Here is a 20260-nt window from a genome sequence, read left to right on the forward strand (position 1 = left end):
TGTGTATCTAAACGTTATTTCTTCCCTGGCATTGTTTCAGTTCTTCTATTTCAAGTTGGAGGAACTCAACTTCCTTAGAAGAGCTTTCCGTGCTTTCTTTCAAGCTAATCCAATTCTTTTGTTGTTTGGCTAAAACAATTTCGTTCTTCAAACAATTTGCTCATGAAGTTCATTGAGTCCTTTTTTTATCATATTTTCTTTGAGTACTTGATCAACTTTAGTTATCAGTTCCTTAGTTTCGTAAGCTAGAGAGTCAATTTTAATGATTAAATTGTCTAGTTTGTTGCCATTATTAGCCCTGTTGTTGTCATCCAGTTTTGAGTTTAGGCCTACACATCGCAGACATTTGAATGTTATACGCACTTTATCACAATCCTGCAATTATTTGGGTAATTTCTTCTCGATTAGAAAGAAGAAAAGTGACGGATGGACCATAAATAGTAATTTTTGATGCTAGAGGAGGACATTTGAGTGTTCATTTGGTAAATTATTGCATCCCTTGTGTATCCACTTTTCATAAACACAGCACAAAATATAATGCTGTGGTTTTGATACTTTCTTGCTCTGCAATCAACATATGAACTGTTGACAGTCCGCCATATTTATTTATTATACTTACTCTCAAATTACTATCAACTTATTCTCATATTATTTATACAAGCAGCTATTGCACAAGTCTATACCAAATAGTTCTGTGTCTCAAGTCACCAAGTCTGTCATGAAGAATCTCCTTTCTCTGCCTGGTGGTGGTGGTGGTGGTGGTGGTGGTGGTGGCCTTCAGTTTTAGCAGAAGCCAGCACAAAGCAAAACATATCAAGAAGACAAAATCCAAAAAACTGAAAGGCAACAATGATGAAGACTTGGAATTTTATATATGTGTCATCCAAAGAAGTGTGTAAGACTATGTTATTAAATGAGCACAGTGTTTGTACTGTCTTATGCTATGCCATATAAGACGTCAACCAGACAATGCTTAGGAAGAAGTCAGATTTGAGACAAACTCAAACTAGCCTGGAAATGTTCAGAGGGGAAAAAAATTATAATACACTATGTGATCAAAAGTATCTGGACACCTGGCTGAACGTGACGTACAAGTTCGTGGCGCCCTCCATTGGTAATGCTGGAATTCAATATGGTGTTGGCCCACCATTAGCCTTGATGACAGCTTCCACTCTCGCAGGCATACGTTCAATCAGGTGCTGGAAGGTTGTCTGGGGAATGGTAGCCCATTCTTCACGGAGTGCTGCACTGAGGAGAGGTAGCTATGTCAGTCGGTGAGGCCTGGCACAAAGTCGGCGTTCCAAAATATCCCAAAGGTGTTCTGTAGGATTCAGGTCGGGACTCTGTGCAGGCCAGTCCATTACAGGGATGTTATTGTCGTGTAACCACTCCGCCACAGGCCGTGCATTATTAACAGGCGTTAAAAGATGCAATCGCCATCCCTGAAGTGCTCTTCAACGGTGGGAAGCAAGAAGGTGCTTAAAACATCAATGTAGGCCTGTGCTGTGATATTGCCTCTCAAAACAACAAGGGGTGCAAGCCCCCTCCATGAAAAGCATGACCAGACCATAACACCACCGCCTCCAAATTTTACTTTTGGCACTACACACGCTGTCATATGACGTTCACCGGGCATTTGCCATACCCACACCCTGCCATCGAATCGCCACATTGTGTACCATGATTCGTCACTCCACACAACGTTTTTCCACTGTTCAATCGTCCAATGTTTACGCTCCTTACACCAAGCGAGGTGTCATTTGGCATTGACCTGCGTGATGTGTGGCTTATGGGCAGCCACTCAACCATGAAATCCAAGTTTTCTCACCTCTCGCCGAACTGCCATAGTACTTGGAGTGGATCCTGATGCAGTTTGGAATTCCTCTGTGATGGTCTGGATAGATGCCTGCCTATTACACTTGACGACCCTCTTCAACTGTCGGCGGTCTCTGTCAGTCAACAGACGAGGTTGGCCTGTACACTTTCCTGCTGTATGTGTCCCTTCATGTTTCCACTTCACTATCACATCAGAAACAGTGGACCTAGGGATGTTTAGGAGTGTGGAAATCTCGCGTACAGACTTCTGACACAAGTGACACCCAATCACCTGACCACGTTCGAAGTCCGTGAGTTCCGTAGAGTGCCCCATTCTGCTCTCTCATGATGTTGAATGACTACTGAGGTCGCTGCTATGGATTACCTGGCAGTAGGTGGCAGCACAATGCACCTAAGATGAAAAACGTATGTTTTTGGGGTTGTCCGGATACTTTTGATCACATAGTGTACTACAAACAGAAGTATCACCTCGACAAAATTGAAGTTGATTGGTTACTAATAGGAACCAAAGGGACCATCCCAAAATTCTTAGTTAGTATCAGCAGAAAACTAGGCCTTCGTTAGCCCTTAAAGCCTCCATACATATATTAAGAAATCATTTGTATGTTTCCTAACTTATCTCTTCTATATAATATTGCAAATGTCCATGCATCTCTAATAATTATTACCCTTTTTTACTGGTTTCACTTACCCTTTTGTTTATATCCATTGTTGATTTTGTTCTACATGACTCATTGTTTGTGTACATGCTATTAATATTGTTGGCCTGAATAACAATTACAGTGTTTCTAAAAATGACTAATAACAATGATTAAAGAGTTCCCTCAAGCTACTTAGTTGCAATTAACAGAATTTGTGTGATGTATTGATTGTTTTAAAGAAGATTTTTGTAATAAAATTCTTTTGTTAAAGGAATTTTCCCATTCATGAAATTACCTGAAAGCAAATGCCCCTATCATGAAACATAAAAATTATTTTACTAATAATGCTATGGTGAAAATGTGGTAACCCACACAATCTCTTATTCCAGTAGAACCGTTAAAAGCACTTGTTATGTGAACAAGTATTAACCCGTGAGGGGTCGCGTCCCGTCGTTTCAACCATTTCTCTTCATTTTGATCAGTCCTTCTACAAACATGGTTCCTTCCGCTCAGTACCTTTCACTGGACTCATCCACGCTTTTGTCACACCACTGTTATCCCTCTCCACTCTTTCAGTGAGTGACAAGCTGGCTATCCAGTCTTTTAGTTCGCACACGATTCCTCACGTTACCTGTCTCTTGTTCTATTCAACCATACACGACTCATGGCGTAGACTTATTTATAATGCGGAAAGTGCACTGTTATCATTATTGTTGAGCAGAGGGTGTAGGAGCATTGTCTAGATGAATGTTAAATGAAATTAAACCAAATTTTAAAAGTATTTTTCATAAACAAAACTTGAATTTTTATTTTCAATTTCATCAGCAAAAGGCAATCTCATTATTATAATTATTATGCTAAAAAGTGTTTGTCTGTGTTTAAATAGTATTATCTTATATTATTGTAACAATAAATAGCGTGTTAAGTAAGCATTTGGTGTTTTCTTGATTTCTGGTCGAAACGACCCTACGCGACTCCTGACGTTACACTCAGGACGTGACTCCTCGCGGGTTGAAAACTAAAGGTATCGCAAAATTACCTTACCTTATATAAACAGGAAAATGGCATCATATTTATAAAAATATATTTGATAAACTTATGACATTTTAAGGTTTTATATATTGTACATTGAATCATTTATATTTTACCTTACTTCTCAGGTGAAAAGAAGGATGTTGAGTTACAGGAGAGAAAAATCTATAATATTGCTTCTCAGTATGGTGGTGTTCCTGCTGGTGAGACCAATGGAGAAAGAGGCTACATGCTAACATTCGTCATAGCTTATATCAGAGTGAGTTACTTTCCAATTTGACTGTGGAGAATTTTACCTTAGAATAATATTTTTGGACCCATTTTCAGTTGGTAAAGAATTTTCAGATGATAAAACAAACTGGCTTTTAGGCCTTAAATTATTCTTTGTAACAAAATGTAACTAATACAAGAATGTGATAATTATAATTCAGACTGATGATATGTCCGACTCGTTGGCTTAATGGTCAGCCTGCTGCCCTTCGGTTCAGTGGCTCCCGGGTTCGATTCCCAGCCAGGTCAGGGATTTTAATTACTTCTGATTAATTCTTCTGGCTTGGGGACTGGGTGAATGTGTCTGTCCCAACACTCTGCTCTTCATATTCAAACCAACCACCACAGAAACACGCAATAGAGATATAGGGCTGGCATCAGGAAGGGCATCCGGCCATGAAACAGGGCCGAATCCACTTGTGCAACACAGTTCGCACCCTCAACCCCACTGGTGTGGAAAAAGTGGTAGAAGAAGAAGAAGGCTTGTCTTGTTCTTAAAAGAACATGGTTAGATTATATCAAGTCACAATCAATATTTGGAAATATTTGTTTATTTCTGTGCAAAAACCCAGGAATTTGAAATTTGCCACTTACCTTAATGAAGTCCTGCTTTGTCTCATCTCCAGCATACAATGCGGGGTGTTTAAAAAACCGTTACTGTTTCATGGCTGCCAGTCCGCTTTCTCTCCATTACATCACGCCCCATACCCTGGTCAGGGTAATGACATGCAGCACTTCCCCTTAAAGTGCTTTACTCCTAGTGTTCCCTTGTTGTTGTTGTTGTTGTTATTATTATTTTTTTTAAATGCAAGGGTTCCTTAATGAGCATTTAATGGTCTTCATATTATACCGGTAAATTTATTTTTTATTATTTTTTATTAGAGACTTCTTGTGTAGTCCCTGTCATGTAAGCTTATACACTAAGGATACAACCTTACCGTTTCTCCCCTGTTAATACTGATACTAGAGATTTATTTTCTGTTCGGTTCGATTCAGTGTCACTATATAATACAGATGTTGATTCCCAAAGGGAATTTAAAATATTTGTCCCGAATGAGTAAATTTATAATACCAATATAATGGTCCGTTATTGGACATTATCAATTTTCCAGCTAACTCATTCTTGGTTGCCTGCGTTTCGCCCTCGTGTGCTAAGTTAGGCTCATCAGTTGGGACTTAGCACACCACCCAAGACGCAAGGCTAGTGCATACCGTGGAGGCCACTGCATAGGCTACTTGAAGCCACCAGCAGTGCCAATGCACTATGAGAGCTATTGGCTTCAAGTAGCCTATGCAGTGGCCTCCACGGTATGCACTAGCCTTGCGTCTTGGGTGGTGTGCTAAGTCCCAACTGATGAGCCTAACTTAGCACACGAGGGCGAAACGCAGGCAATCAGTGTCGCTACTCGTCATACAGTTACTGTTAATCTTGCAGGTTGGCACTATGTAGTCATGATTTTTTCGTGACTTGCGAGATTAACATACTGCCACTGCCGTATTGTGGAAATCAGTAGTGTTACATTTACAGATATAAGTAAAGCAAATTTTCTTTTCCTGTAGGATTGTAAATCTGTGTGGGTAATACCAGCTAAGTAGAATTGTGGCATGATCAAATAATGCATTTAATAAGGTAGTTGGTGTTCAATGACAAACGCAGCATTTTGTTAACACGGTCTTATTTCGTCCAATTTGTATGTGTAGAGTTCAGTTAGGATCTATAAGACGCGAGAAAAATCTGCAAGAACTCCAAAAAGGAAAGCAACTTTACCTCCTCTATAAAAATCAATTCAGTTGAAATGGAAGGAAATTTCATTACCAACTTAACTAACCTAACCTTGTCTTGTCTTGGCTTTTCTTAGGTACGGTTTGTATACTTAGCCTCTGTGTATTCTTATTGACTTACGGCATATTTACATGAAATATATTTGCTTGTGTGTATTATAGCATGGTTTCACTTCATTTCGAAAAGTAATAGCAAATTTTAAGAAGTGAGCTGAATTATTTACACCAAGCAAACACCAAAAGTACAGTTATAGTAATGTGTATATCAAAATGAGGCAGAAACATACAGTATAACATTAAATCATATTCCAGTGGTACAAATGGAATTTACATTAGCTGTAGAATGTCATTTCTTATACGGTTATCTCATCAATCAGAATATGCATTTATCAGGCCCATGCTAACATCATTTCTCCAGATAGACTGGCAAAAGAGAAAAAGACACTCTTTGATGGCAGCAAGAGGAAACTCAGCTGATGCAGCATTTATTGCAGCCAACTCAAAGTCCATAAGAATTGAAGACGGTGCTGAATTCAGGTTACTTTCTCCAGCTTTCAATTTAAGGTTGTGAAATACAGTATATAATTCAGTAACAATGTTCATCTTTTGTTGTGCAGAGACAGTAAACTAAGGGAAAACGCTTGTCCTTGTACAATACCATGAATTATGTATAATTGATAAAAAAAATAGTTGGAACAGACTTAAAAGTACTGTCAGCATAGATGGTGTTGCTTCTAGTTAGATGCAAACGTGCTTCATCTGTAAAGAATATTGCTACTCTACGTGGATCATTTAATCTGGAATCGAACTGTAAAAGTTGTGCTCGTCCCAAAGTTTTATCGTATGGACCAAGAACATACAATCATGTAAATCTCTTGAGAAGGGTAGACGTCTGACATTCTGTTTCCTATTCACCATCTGTACCATTGTCATTCTATAAGGCAGTAACATGAACACCTCTTCATCTTCTATTTCAGATAGTTCCTGAATAACAGTATCTTGAGATGGTTCGTTTGGGTGATTTTCAGCCCTGCGTTTCACTTGAACGACTATATCTTTAATGCGATTTTTGGCCGGGTTTGCAATGTGCATATGATTACCTTCTTTAAAGATGTGTAGGCCATTCTCTGCATTCCTGTTTGTATAACATCTTGCATTTCACACATCTCTCTTTTCACATCTGCACTATCTCTTTTGCCCATTATTGCTGTATGAATGATAACAAAACCTTTTATAAAATAGGAAAGGTTTTCTACACTGGATAAATTTTGCTTCATCCATAGAGGAAAGATGGTAGCTGTTTCCATAATTTTGATAAACAATGAAACATGAAGCTAAGAATACTGCTGATGTAGTATTAAATCAAAGTAGGCATAAAAAAATGGACATAAATGAAAGTGGACATAAAAGCCATAGACTCAAAAATATGGTCACGCATAAAATGTGGACATAAACTATTAGAGGGCATAAGTCATATGGACATGGTTTCAATGGACTTAATGTCTTGGAAGCAAATATTGAAACAGAGACGATAGGTCCTTTTTATAATGTCCACAATTAAATGTCCATTTTATTATGTCCAATTGCACAGACAATAGGTCCTTTTTATAATGTTTACAGGGTTTACAGTGGCTACACAGAGTGCTTAATGCAGTTTGGAAAGATGGCAAGATACGTACTGATTGGAGCAAGGGTGTCATTATCCCCCTGTTTAAGAAAGGAAATCGCCGAAAATGCTGCAACTACCGGGGAATAACACTCCTTTCTCATGGGCTTAAGATTCTTAAGAAAATCTTGGAGAGCAGATTGCGAGTCATCTTAGAGCCACAGTTTGAAGAACAACAGTATGGCTTCAGGCTTAACAGGTCTACAACAGACCTAATCTTCAGTGTCCGTAGGTTAATGGAAAAATATTGGGAAAAAAGGTAAAGATCTGTTTATGGTTTTCCTTGACAGTGAGAAGGCATATGACAGCATTGCAAGAGAGATGTGGGAATGCCTGAGAAAAAGGAGTGTGCCAGAGGGACTGGTGAGGAAAGTTCAGATGCTGTATGAGAACTGTACCAGCTATGTGTGATTGGGTGATGGACATTCATCCTGGTTGAAGACTGAAAGTGAAGTCCAGCAAGACAGTGCACCATCCCCATTATTGTTTATCACCATCATGGATGACATAATGAAGAACATTAAGAAAACCACTGGTGAACTAAATGCAGTGGCCTTCGCTGATGTTATAATCTGGGGAGAAACTGAGGAACAAGTATAGTCGAGACTCGATGAATGGAAGGTTAAGTTCCAGGAGTTCAGTCTTAAGATAAGTGAATTCAAAACTGTAGTGATGACAATAAACAGAGAGGGACGACCAGCGAACATCATGCTAGGAAACCATCCACCAGAAATCAGTAGTGTAATATCTCGAGATACAGTAGCCACAAAGGAGGTGGCAAATAGAGTGCAGAAGAGCTCTCACTTTTACCAGCAAGTACGAACACTACTCTGGGATCCCAAAGTACTAACATTATCAAAGTTGGTGATGTTCAATTAGTACTTCACACCAATCTTAACCTATGGTACTGAAACCTGCACTCTCACTAAGAAATACTCATCAAGGTTGCAGGCATCTGAAATGTTCTTAGGTCCAAACTGGACAAGTTAAGGAATGATGTGGTTAGGAAGGAAACTGGGATTGTTACATCATTGTTAGATCGGGTCAGCATGTCCAGACTGAGGTGGTTTGGGCATGTTATGAGGATGGAGCCAACAAGGACAGCTTATATTAACTTGGAGAGACATGTGGCAGGGAAACGGATGGTGGGAAGACTAAGAACCCACTGGATGGACATCATAAAGATGGACATTGCAGATCAGGGAAGGACACTGGAGGACGTCATTAACAACAGAACGTATCTCAGTAAGACAGAATGGAATAGGCTCGCCAACAGTACCCAGGAAACTTGTACTGTAAAATGATGACGATGATGATGATGATTATAATGTCCCCAATTTTAAATATAAAATAAATTATTGAATATAAAATAAAATAATGAAACGCTAGGTCAGAGTGTGTTGTGATAGAATCTGATGTTCTTTTAACCTTTCAGCGTGGGATGACTTTCACTACCTGACTACCCTGTGCTGTGGGAGGAGTATAGCACCAAGCGTGCTATGAGTGCAGGCTTTTAGTTCATTCAACATAACTGGCAAATGGTCAATGAATTTTACCAAAATTTTCAGTTTATTAACCCATTCACATACCATTTAACTGAATTTATTTATGCCTTGGTGAACCATTTATTTTCATTACTTTACATGATATTATCACAGACACTGAAAAAGCATGCTTTACAGCAACTTAATGAGAGGAAATATTCAAACTACTGTCAGATGTACTTTGTGAAGTCTTTACGTGTACGGTAGATCAGAAAAAAGTCATGTACGTGCAGCGCCACCTTGCACCAGTGGCATTCAAATGAAGATACCTTCTGCAGACCCCGTGTCACACAGACTTTGCATCTCCGCAATGGGATAACTTTCTTCGTTGTTGGGGGTGCTTTGGTTGGAAAATATCCCCAGTGCCTTCCCTTAAGTCTCATTGGTGTACCCCAGGGCTTGAGTGTCCTCATTTTGGATAGTCAGGCAAGGTCACACTTGCCAACAGCTGTTCGGCCAAATTGATCCGGAAGCTGGTGAAGCCTACTCGCTTCTTCTCAGGGTTGAGGAGGCGATGAATGATGTTGGAATTTAGAAGTGTCATGTCTAGCATGTAGAAGTATATTTTTTTGTATCCTTTTACATACTTCCTCATCAAGGGGAATGATGCGAGTCTCTGGTCATGGGAATCAACACCACCCATTCCACAGTTGCAGTCAACAACAAGCTTGGGTCTGAACTTCTCTTTTCCATCATACTTTACCACTTCAAGGTAATCTGGCCTTCATTTCATCCACAGATACTGGAAACCAGTGTTCCATTTCATGACACTATCCTATTTATATTGTTGCAGCTGATACAAGACATTTATTTGCATAAGCATTTGTCTCATTGATTAGATGTTCCCAAGAGTCTGCTGTTAGAAATTTGTTCACAACCTGCAGTTCGTTCGGGCATTGTCCTAGGTGCCTTTGAACAACAGTATTTATTTCACCAGTTGCAATGCATGAATGATACTCTGGAGTATTACTTACGTGCTCCCAGTTCCATTCCCTATCATGTAAAATTTAATTAGAAGCCGTTGGTGTGGAATCAGTTGTGGGAGGATGTAGTGACATATTTGACGCAAAACAGCACTTTTTCACCCCTACCAGAATTCACGTCATTGTCACACAAACTACTTTCACTACCTTCATTTCCACTAAATTCTTCATCGCTTGTTTCTATATCATTGTCACACTCTTCTAAAAATTCCCTTATAATAGCTTTGTCACTCAACTTGGAGGCAGCCGTGATTTTGCTTACGATGAGGTTGCTAAGATACAGGTTATTCTTTCCACAGAATAACTGCACAGAAGTGTTTATCGAATACATCAGTGGAATAAAACAGTGCTTCGATCTGTCAAGAGGTTAACTTCCTAATATCAAATCCTTTCACAAAGGAAACCAGCTTGAAGCGGGTCCAGAAATAAACACTACGCGCGGACGGAGAGATCCGTCTTTGTACCGGAGTGCAGTCGGGAGCCAGGACGGAGAGATCCGTCAACATACGTCAAGTGGTTAATGCATAAACACACAAACGGCATTAAGTTACTGGAATTACCTAAGGTAAATGAAGTGGAGGAATCTTGTAATGCTTTCAAATCAAACAAGAGAAATGACTGGACCTAATATAGGAATAGCTAGTACCCAGTATTTTAAGAAATAAAATCTCAGTATTGGTTTCTGTACTATGCTCATTACTATATCCAGTGCAAAAACTGCATACATTTCCTCCCCAGTAACTGGTACTCATTCATCTACCCTCGATCAGAATGGAAATAACATGCCGTGTGACCGCATGTGATGATGAGCATAAGTACCTGCTTGTTTTACTACTATCTTAACAAAATCGACAGCAAAAAACTACCGAAAAATTTTCACAGGATATAAGCAGTTCTTCAAATCAAATCAAAATCTCTTTATTTGCAAATGAGGTGTCTACCTCGGTGGCAAATGGTACACTAAAATACATTATTGTCAAGCACTAAATATTAAATTAACAAGAGAAGAAAATTTTCCTATAATACAATATTATACAATTTACGCTAACAATGTTTTCTATTAAACACACAGCTCATCCTTAATAAATTTATATTGTTTACAAAATTCTACTTATAATATCTCCTGTACTACTTACAAATATAGTCATTCTTTGCAGCGTTTTCAGCCCCATAATCTGCCGTGAATATTTCCCTTTGCCCTCTGTAATTGTCCACGTCTTGCCACACAAACCCACCATCAGTAACATTATGGCATACATTTTCCCGCATATCACAAGCAACATCACTGTCATGTTCAATACTTTCACACTCAGGTTCTATATCCTAGTCCTCGTTTAACAAAACCAAACTTTCCTTATCATTCGCTAAAAACATTGTAAATTTTTAAATTTATGATCACAAGAAAACATTTAGCTGCATTCTTCTTCTTCTTCTTCTTCTTCTTCTATGCAGAGTCCATTTTTAAGGAATATTTACTGTGTGATGTGGAATGTTGTTGTAGAATATTTTATTTGTAAATCTTTTTAAGGAATGTTTACTGTATGATGTGGAATGTTATGGTAGAATATTTTATTTGTATTCCATTTAGCTACCTAACCTGTATGGTGTAAAATATTGTGGTATATTTTAGTTGTATTCCATTTATCTACCTAAGTAACCACTAGATTGTTTTGTGATATTGGGTAGGACTTTTAGAACAGGGTGTGTTGGCCCCTGTTGATTCTAGAAATATGTCCTTACCAATTCTGGAACATAGTCAAAACATCGCGACTGGATAAAGGGTTATGATTGGCGGATCTGGGTGGTGATAGGCAAGCTCCTGTGCTCTGATTAGTCACTCGGTAATCACACCTAGGCCAGACTCCCCTTTTTAAGTGAGCGAGGCAGGATTTCATGGCCTTTCGTTCTCTCGTCAGTTCAAGGTTTTGACGCACATCGGTGAATCCTCCCTCCCGGGATGGGCTACCTTGGGTAAGCACTCTTGATCTCTGTTCCACTTTAATTTATATTTAATGTCTGCTTGCATTTTCACATAGGAGTTTGCCTTGCTCGCCCAGACTCACCACTTAGTTACTTCAGATGCCTTAGCTTTGCAGCTGGGCCTGCCTGTTTGCTTTTGAGGCATTTCCCTTTCCTAGTTTTGCTAAGCATGTAATTTGTAGATTAATCTCATTTCCCTCGGGGTTTGATTCTAGTACTTCTGTGTCACTTGATGCACGCTAGTTTTTCCGCTGCCCCGCATCAGAAATGTTCTTGGTGTGGGAGCAAGGTGAACTGGCCTCTGCCCCAAGTTCTGATTTCCCCCTATTTCCATTATGTTTCTCAGACATCTTAGAAAGCACGTTAACTTCCATTTAAATGTTGTATTTGTATCTTGTGTTTCCTCTTACCTTCAAAATTGTATTGTAGAACTTGGATTATGCTAAGATATACTTAATCAACCTCTTGGCCTAATAGCAAAGCTCTTGTCAAACAACATATAATCTTATATTCATAAATTATGTAACTAGATTGTTTGGATAGATGAATTTTGTTTGAAACTTACTTTGTAACGTTCATTTTGAAAATAATATCTTGAATCAAAGATCACCGTTGATACTTCTGGAAACCCGCAACCTTCGTATCTCTGTGGCCCCGGTAGGATTGCCCAGACCCGTTCCACGTTCCTTATGATAGTTGTCAAGTTGTCGAACCTGATATTTATTTGTGCGTATTGGCATAGTCCATCCCATGTTTATTGTGTGTTAAGTTTTTTAGTACCGTGTAATTTGATTTATTTTCCTCTTTCTTAACTGTGTACCGTGTAACCACTGGAAATCGGTTACATTGTCCATTACTATAAAAGAGCACTGGTGAAAGTACACTTTCTTGTTGAACTTCTCTCTGTTCTAAAACATTTTGATTTTTTGCCATCTATTATAACACAGTTCAGACATGTGTTATACATGTTTCTAATTCTGAATTGCATTTATCTCAACAATTCCATTCTATGCAGACCTTGCCATATCTCTGCTCTTCTAACAGTGTCATAAGCCTTTTGTATGTCTATGAATGCAACTGTGATGTCCTTCCCAAATTCCCATTTCTTTTCTACTACTTGTCTAGTTGTAAATATGGCATCAATAGTTGATCTTCCTGGTCTAAATCCTTGTTGTTCTCTTAATTGTGAATCTATCTTGTTCTTGATTTTTTGTAAAATTATCTTTTCATAAATCTTCATACAATGACACTACAACTACTGGTGTTTGCAAATACTATTTTTACTCACTGTATTTATGTTCAGCAATATAATCATATGCCTTTCCTGGCGGGACCTAGTATTTACTTTTTCATAAATCTTCATACAATAACACTACAACTACTGGTGTTTGCAAATACTATTTTTACTCACTGTATTTATGTTCAGCAATATAATCATATGCCTTTGCTGGCGGGACCTAGTATTTACAGTGCACTATGTCTTCTGGTATAGGCTAGATCAATTTTGTTACTTTCATTGACCTGTCTCAGTCTTATCCTTGGCTTTGACAGTATGAAGGTGACTGAGGTATGAGCGATGCTAGTAATGCCATTCCTTATGCAGCCAGTCCCTGCTATGAATGGTGTGAAATTGTTGCTCATATGGTTGGTTGGTGCATGCATTTCAGTGGACTTGTAATAGCAACTCTGGCTCGGTGAGGAAAGCAATGGGAAACTACGTCACTCCTCATTTCCCTAGTACGCTTCTTCAGTGGTGCCTAGACCATCTATGACAGCTGATGGCAGAGCTGTTGAGTATCCAACCAGCATTAGGGCTGAGGACTGAACATACACATGGAATGCTGCACAATAATATGGATATGAATTACTTTTATTATTAATAATGAACAATATCATGTCCACTAATAATACAAATATTATTTACATAACCTACTCGTAATTTGTTCATGAGTGAGAGTTCACCTCACAAAATGTCACATTTCATTGACAAGAAGATTGTTAACACAACATTGTGTTCATCATTGAGGGTGTCGGGGTGCAAGTCTCTTACTGTGCTTGCCAAGGGAATCTCCTTGTAGAAGTTGCGGAAAACTGGCAAGATAAATTGGAGGAGATCCATTAAATCTTTTATCCTTTCGTTAGAGATGGGAACTGGACCATTGAATTTGCACTTTACAAAAGAAAATATTTATAAAATCCTCCTATCAATACAATTCAAGTCATCTGTTAGATGAAACAAAGTCTATACATGTTTCAGCCTAATCTCAAGGCCATCTTCAGTAGTAAAACAATTGTTACATAATATACAAACAAATTAAAAAACGTAATGATGTGAAGTGACAGTGATCATGATAAGTGAGTTAAAAACACATTGAGGTGCAAAGTCCTCTCGTCTAATAGATCTTGCTGGCTGTTAAATAAAACATTACGCTGAGGAGTGTAGTGAGACCGTCAATACTACGAATAAAACGTGTAACATCTGTAATGAGAAAAAAGGAATGTATGAGTGGATGAAGAACAAGTTAAAAATGATGTACGAAAAGAAAACTCATATGACTTACTTGTAACTAAAAGTTGTCGTCTCGAATGGAGATGACCTTGTCGGTCTCAAGTCACATTGACAACTAAGCCTGTGTGTGGCTTACTGTGTATCTGTGTCGATGTGGTTGGGAGGGGTAATGGAGGGGGAGGGGCAGGGAGGGAGGGACGTTGTGATTCGCGGAAGGAGGGTGGAAGGGCGGGTCTTGTTCTAGAATGTCGGTAGTGAAACTCTTTTTTATTAATGAACTGTTCGCAGATGAGCGGGACAAAGGTTTCCAATAAAATATTTTTCTTTTCGTTGATTTCATTTAAGTTATAGACGGGATTGTTATATTGGTCGATATCTATATATATATATTCTCTAGTATATTAAGTAAGGGACCTTTCTGTTCGTAATGCAGGATCTTTAAATCTTGATCAATTGTTGTGTATTTATGATTTTTCTCTCTACAATGTTCGCTCATGGCTGAGTAGCGATTATACTTTAGGGCATTAAGATGTTCGGAGTATCTTACATTGAAACTGCGGCCTGTTTGCCCAATATACGTTGAAAGACATGATTGGCATTTTAATTGGTATATTCCAGAGTTAGAAAATTTTTTGCTGTTGACAGTATGAGAATTAAAAAACATTTTTGTATTGGTGTGAACGGTCTTGAAAGCTACTTTTAACTTGTGCTTTTTAAAGATGTTTGAAATAGGATATATATTATTATTATTATTATTATTATTATTATTATTATTATTATTATTATTATTATTATTATTAAAGGTAATGTGGTGAACTTCTCTTTATGGGAAGATTGTTTTTCTAAGGTGGTCTTGGGTCTATTTCTAAATTTATTGAGAATTTTATTCACGAAAGCTTTACTGAAACCATTACCTTCGGCTATTGCACAAATGGTGTTGATTTCCTTTCTAAAATTCTTACGGGATAAAGGAACATTAAGAGCTCTGAAAATCATACTATTGTAAGCTGTCTTCTTCTGTGTCCCTGGGTGTAGAGAAGTTTGATGGATTGTGTTTACTGTGTGAGTGGGCTTCCTGTAAATATTAAAAGAAATGGTTTTATTCTGATTGCGAGTAATAGTTAAATCGAGATAATTAAGGGAATTGTTGTTCTCGGATTCTATCGTAAACTTTATGTGTGGATCCAGGTTATTAAGTAATTCAAGAACAGTGTTGCTGTCAGTAATGTGAGAATCCAGGATAATAAAAGTATCATCCACATACCGAGTCCAATGTTTGATCCCATTAATTTTACCTATAATGTGAGTGTATTCGAGGAAATCTACGTAAATATCAGCGAGGATTCCCGAGGCCGGTGACCCCATAGGAAGCCCCTTCTGTTGGTATATGATGTTGTTAAAAGTAAAGAAGCCATTATTTAATGTAAACTTGAGAATCTGAATAAACTCTTCTATCTCCCCTATAGTCAATTTACTGAATTTGGAAAGATTGTTTTTTACTATTTCGATGGTTTTATTGACGGGTACATTCGCGTACATATTTTCTATGTCAAAAGAGTGAAGGGTGTAATGTTTCGGTAACGTGAGATTTTTAATTCTATTGCAGAATTCCAGGGAATTTTTAACTGACGTGTTAGCTTGAAAGGAATAATGTGTTTTAAGAAAATTGTGAATAAATTGGGATATTTTATACGTCGGACTACTTCTGAAGTTAATAACGGGCCTTATGGGGACATCCGCCTTGTGAATCTTCGGTAACGCTTTCGCCGTAGGTAACTTGGGATTCATGATGATCAGTTTTGATTTTTCTACGTCATTAAACAAAAATAAAAAAATTCTTAATTAAAGCTTTCAGCTCTCTTTGTATTCTATTGGTAGGATCTTTTTTTACTGCGTTAAAGTTATTATTAGTAAAGAAGAATTGTGCTTTATTTACGTAGTCACTTTTCTCCATAACCACAGTAGCATTACCTTTATCTGCTTTAGTTACTATTAAATCGTTATCTTTAATTTTCTTTTTTAGATTGCGTATGTTGGTGACTTGTTCTTTATTGGGTTTGCCAGAACCGGTATGTTTCTGATCGAAAGATGTAAATAACTTTCGCTTAACTTCATATCTAACCTCATTTTGAACGTCTGTAGGTAACCTATTAATCACCAATTCAGATTCAGCCAACGTAATGATTAAATCGTCGTGGTTGAAGGACGTGTCCCAGTTATGTTTTGGTCCCTTATTTAATATCTTGAGGTCCTTAGGATCAAGGTCAACTTGACTGAGGTTCACTACCGGCGGGTGAAAAACGTTCGATTCCGCGTGATTCTGCGTGTTTGGGGTATTATGGGAAGCTTTTATTAAGTTATTCCACTTCTTGTCAAGAGTGCTTTGTTTTTTCGATAAAACTTTATCGAGTCTATTGGTGACGTGAGCCTGAAAAGAAGTCCATCCGAGAGGACATAATAAGGTCGAAACTTCTAAATGAGTGTCGTAAAGATTATTGTTAAGAAGAGCTTTTTTCTTTTGAAGGAATTTAATTTCCTCTCTTATCCAAATTTTATCCGTTTTTCGTTGAGTCGCACGGGTTTTAGCCGTGTCTCTATGAGTTTTCTTCGTAAATTTTAAGAAATTAGGTGTGACGTCATTAGTTAAGCATTTTCTTAAAAAACATAAATCTTTACCTAATTTGGCAACCTTTATCTTCAAATTACAATATAGGTTTGCTTTCTTACTAGCCTGGATGGCGTTACCATTGCAAGTTATGAATCTCATTCCATATTGACGGTTATCACTTTACAAAAGAAAATATTTATAAAATCCTCCTATCAATACAATTCAAGTCATCTGTTAGTAAAAAACAATCTTTCCAAATTCAGTAAATTGACTATAGGGGAGATAGAAGAGTTTATTCAGATTCTCAAGTTTACATTAAATAATGGCTTCTTTACTTTTAACATCATCATATACCAACAGAAGGGGCTTCCTATGGGGTCACCGGCCTCGGGAATCCTCGCTGATATTTACGTAGATTTCCTCGAATACACTCACATTATAGGTAAAATTAATGGGATCAAACATTGGACTCGGTATGTGGATGATACTTTTATTATCCTGGATTCTCACATTACTGACAGCAACACCGTTCTTGAATTACTTAATAACCTGGATCCACACATAAAGTTTACGATAGAATCCGAGAACAACAATTCCCTTAATTATCTCGATTTAACTATTACTCGCAATCAGAATAAAACCATTTCTTTTAATACTTACAGGAAGCCCACTCACACAGTAAACACAATCCATCAAACTTCTCTACACCCAGGGACACAGAAGAAGACAGCTTACAATAGTATGATTTTCAGAGCTCTAAATGTTCCTTTATCCCGTAAGAATTTTAGAAAGGAAATCAACACCATTTGTGCAATAGCCGATGGTAATGGTTTCAGTAAAGCTTTTGTGAATAAAATTCTCAATAAATTTAGAAATAGACCCAAGACCACCTTAGAAAAACAATCTTCCCATAAAGAGAAGTTCACCACATTACCTTTAATAATAATAATAATAATAATAATAATAATAATAATAATAATAATATATATCCTATTTCAAACATCTTTAAAAAGCACAAGTTAAAAGTAGCTTTCAAGACCGTTCACACCAATACAAAAATGTTTTTTAATTCTCATACTGTCAACAGCAAAAAATTTTCTAACTCTGGAATATACCAATTAAAATACCAATCATGTCTTTCAACGTATATTGGGCAAACAGGCCGCAGTTTCAATGTAAGATACTCCGAACATCTTAATGCCCTAAAGTATAATCGCTACTCAGCCATGAGCGAACATTGTAGAGAGAAAAATCATAAATACACAACAATTGATCAAGATTTAAAGATCCTGCATTACGAACAGAAAGGTCCCTTACTTAATATACTAGAGAATATATATATATAGATATCGACCAATATAACAATCCCGTCTATAACTTAAATGAAATCAACGAAAAGAAAAATATTTTATTGGAAACCTTTGTCCCGCTCATCTGCGAACAGTTCATTAATAAAAAAGAGTTTCACTACCGACATTCTAGAACAAGACCCGCCCTTCCACCCTCCTTCCGCGAATCACAACGTCCCTCCCTCCCTGCCCCTCCCCCTCCATTACCCCTCCCAACCACATCGACACAGATACACAGTAAGCCACACACAGGCTTAGTTGTCAATGTGACTTGAGACCGACAAGGTCATCTCCATTCGAGACGACAACTTTTAGTTACAAGTAAGTCATATGAGTTTTCTTTTCGTACATCATTTTTAACTTGTTCTTCATCCACTCATACATTCCTTTTTTCTCATTACAGATGTTACACGTTTTATTCGTAGTATTGACGGTCTCACTACACTCCTCAGCGTAATGTTTTATTTAACAGCCAGCAAGATCTATTAGACGAGAGGACTTTGCACCTCAATGTGTTTTTAACTCACTTATCATGATCACTGTCACTTCACATCATTACGTTTTTTAATTTGTTTGTATATTATGTAACAATTGTTTTACTACTGAAGATGGCCTTGAGATTAGGCTGAAACATGTATAGACTTTGTTTCATCTAACAGATGACTTGAATTGTATTGATAGGAGGATTTTATAAATATTTTCTTTTGTAAAGTGATAACCGTCAATACGGAATGAGATTCATAACTTGCAATTGAATTTGCAGGTGGGTTTAGGGTGGCACACTTACCCCACCTCATAAACGGACCTGTACAAATTCACTGACATCAAGTTTTGTTTTATAATGATATAATATAATATAATATGTCACTTTTATCAACATGCAACCATTTTACTTCTCTCCAGTTGAGACTACCTCCATTTTTGTTTACTTTCTTGTGTTGCAGAAGATCTCGCAAAAGCGCTGAGAAAACCTAAAATTCTTCCCAGTTCATTTTTTTTTTAATGATAAAAGGCTTATTCTTGGTGGACTACCTAATCAGTTGGGCCCAGTTGTTAGGGTGATCTGTATTTCCATTGAACTACTACTTTGCTTTTTCTATCATATGAAAACCTACCTACAACCTGTTTTCCAGTCTTTGACCAGGTCAGGGATGTAATGAATGAACTAGACATAGGCTATTAATACAATGGGGTCACCACTCCCAAGGTGATATTAATGACTGATAAATGATATGAAATGATGATGGAGAGTGTTGCTGGAATGAAAGATGACAGGGAAAACCGGAGTACCCAGTTTTTCTATCATACTGTGATCACAATCACATTCCATATGGGTATGGCCAGGGACTAAGAATTTATGATCAGTAGTCTGCAGCATTTCAGAATCTTGCAAAGCCATTATACACATCGCTGAGACGGAACCGTTTTTGTTTTGCCCACTGACATTTTTCCAGTTGTGTTATGGTCAGATGTAGTTTCTTCAAAATCATGGGAAGATTCGTGCACATACACTTCAACTGTGTGGAATTTTTCAGTTAATGGAATGTCGCCGACTTTTCTCTCAGTACTAGGTTCACTCTCTGAAGGATTTAGGAAAGAACAACTCAAATCTTCCTTGTGTGACATCCTCTTCACTTTTTCTGAGGTGTATGTACCTTCAATAACATTAGAACAAGATGAATCAGACAAAAAGTCAATAATACTGAAATCTGGGTCCTCCTGGGAATCATCGAAGTTCCAAATGTACTGAAGTTCTTCCGGTATAGAAGGTGCAGAACTTGAATCTATACATTAGAGAGAACTACATTATCATTAGTTTTACAGCATGCTGTAAGAATCACTACATCTATTCCCCAATTATAATTTTTTATCTTTTTAAGTTTTAAAATAATGAAATTTGCACATTTTAATTTTGTGCTTCTCTTCTTTAGTTCCAAGACAGAATTGATTCATCAGAACTGATCACAAGAGCGTTTTCTGATAACAACACAACTGGGAAATGATGATTGACAGTGGACTACGTGACCATCCATTTGGTGGGAATTTAGTTCAGTACTCAC

At 37.6% G+C, this 20260-nt stretch overlaps 1 protein-coding gene across 1 annotated transcript in view; it reads left to right on the plus strand.

Moving 5' to 3' along the window:
* Nucleotides 1-20260, plus strand: part of Agps (alkyldihydroxyacetonephosphate synthase) — a 285528-nt gene that overhangs the window by 228754 nt on the left and 36514 nt on the right. Inside the window, exon 10 of the mRNA XM_067159073.2 lies at nucleotides 3638-3768. Coding sequence (XP_067015174.2) covers nucleotides 3638-3768 — 131 coding nt within the window. The remainder of the gene's footprint in view (nucleotides 1-3637; nucleotides 3769-20260) is intronic.

The sequence above is a fragment of the Anabrus simplex genome, chromosome 1, assembly GCF_040414725.1.
Source record: "Anabrus simplex isolate iqAnaSimp1 chromosome 1, ASM4041472v1, whole genome shotgun sequence".
NCBI classification, from domain to species: Eukaryota; Metazoa; Arthropoda; class Insecta; order Orthoptera; family Tettigoniidae; genus Anabrus; species Anabrus simplex.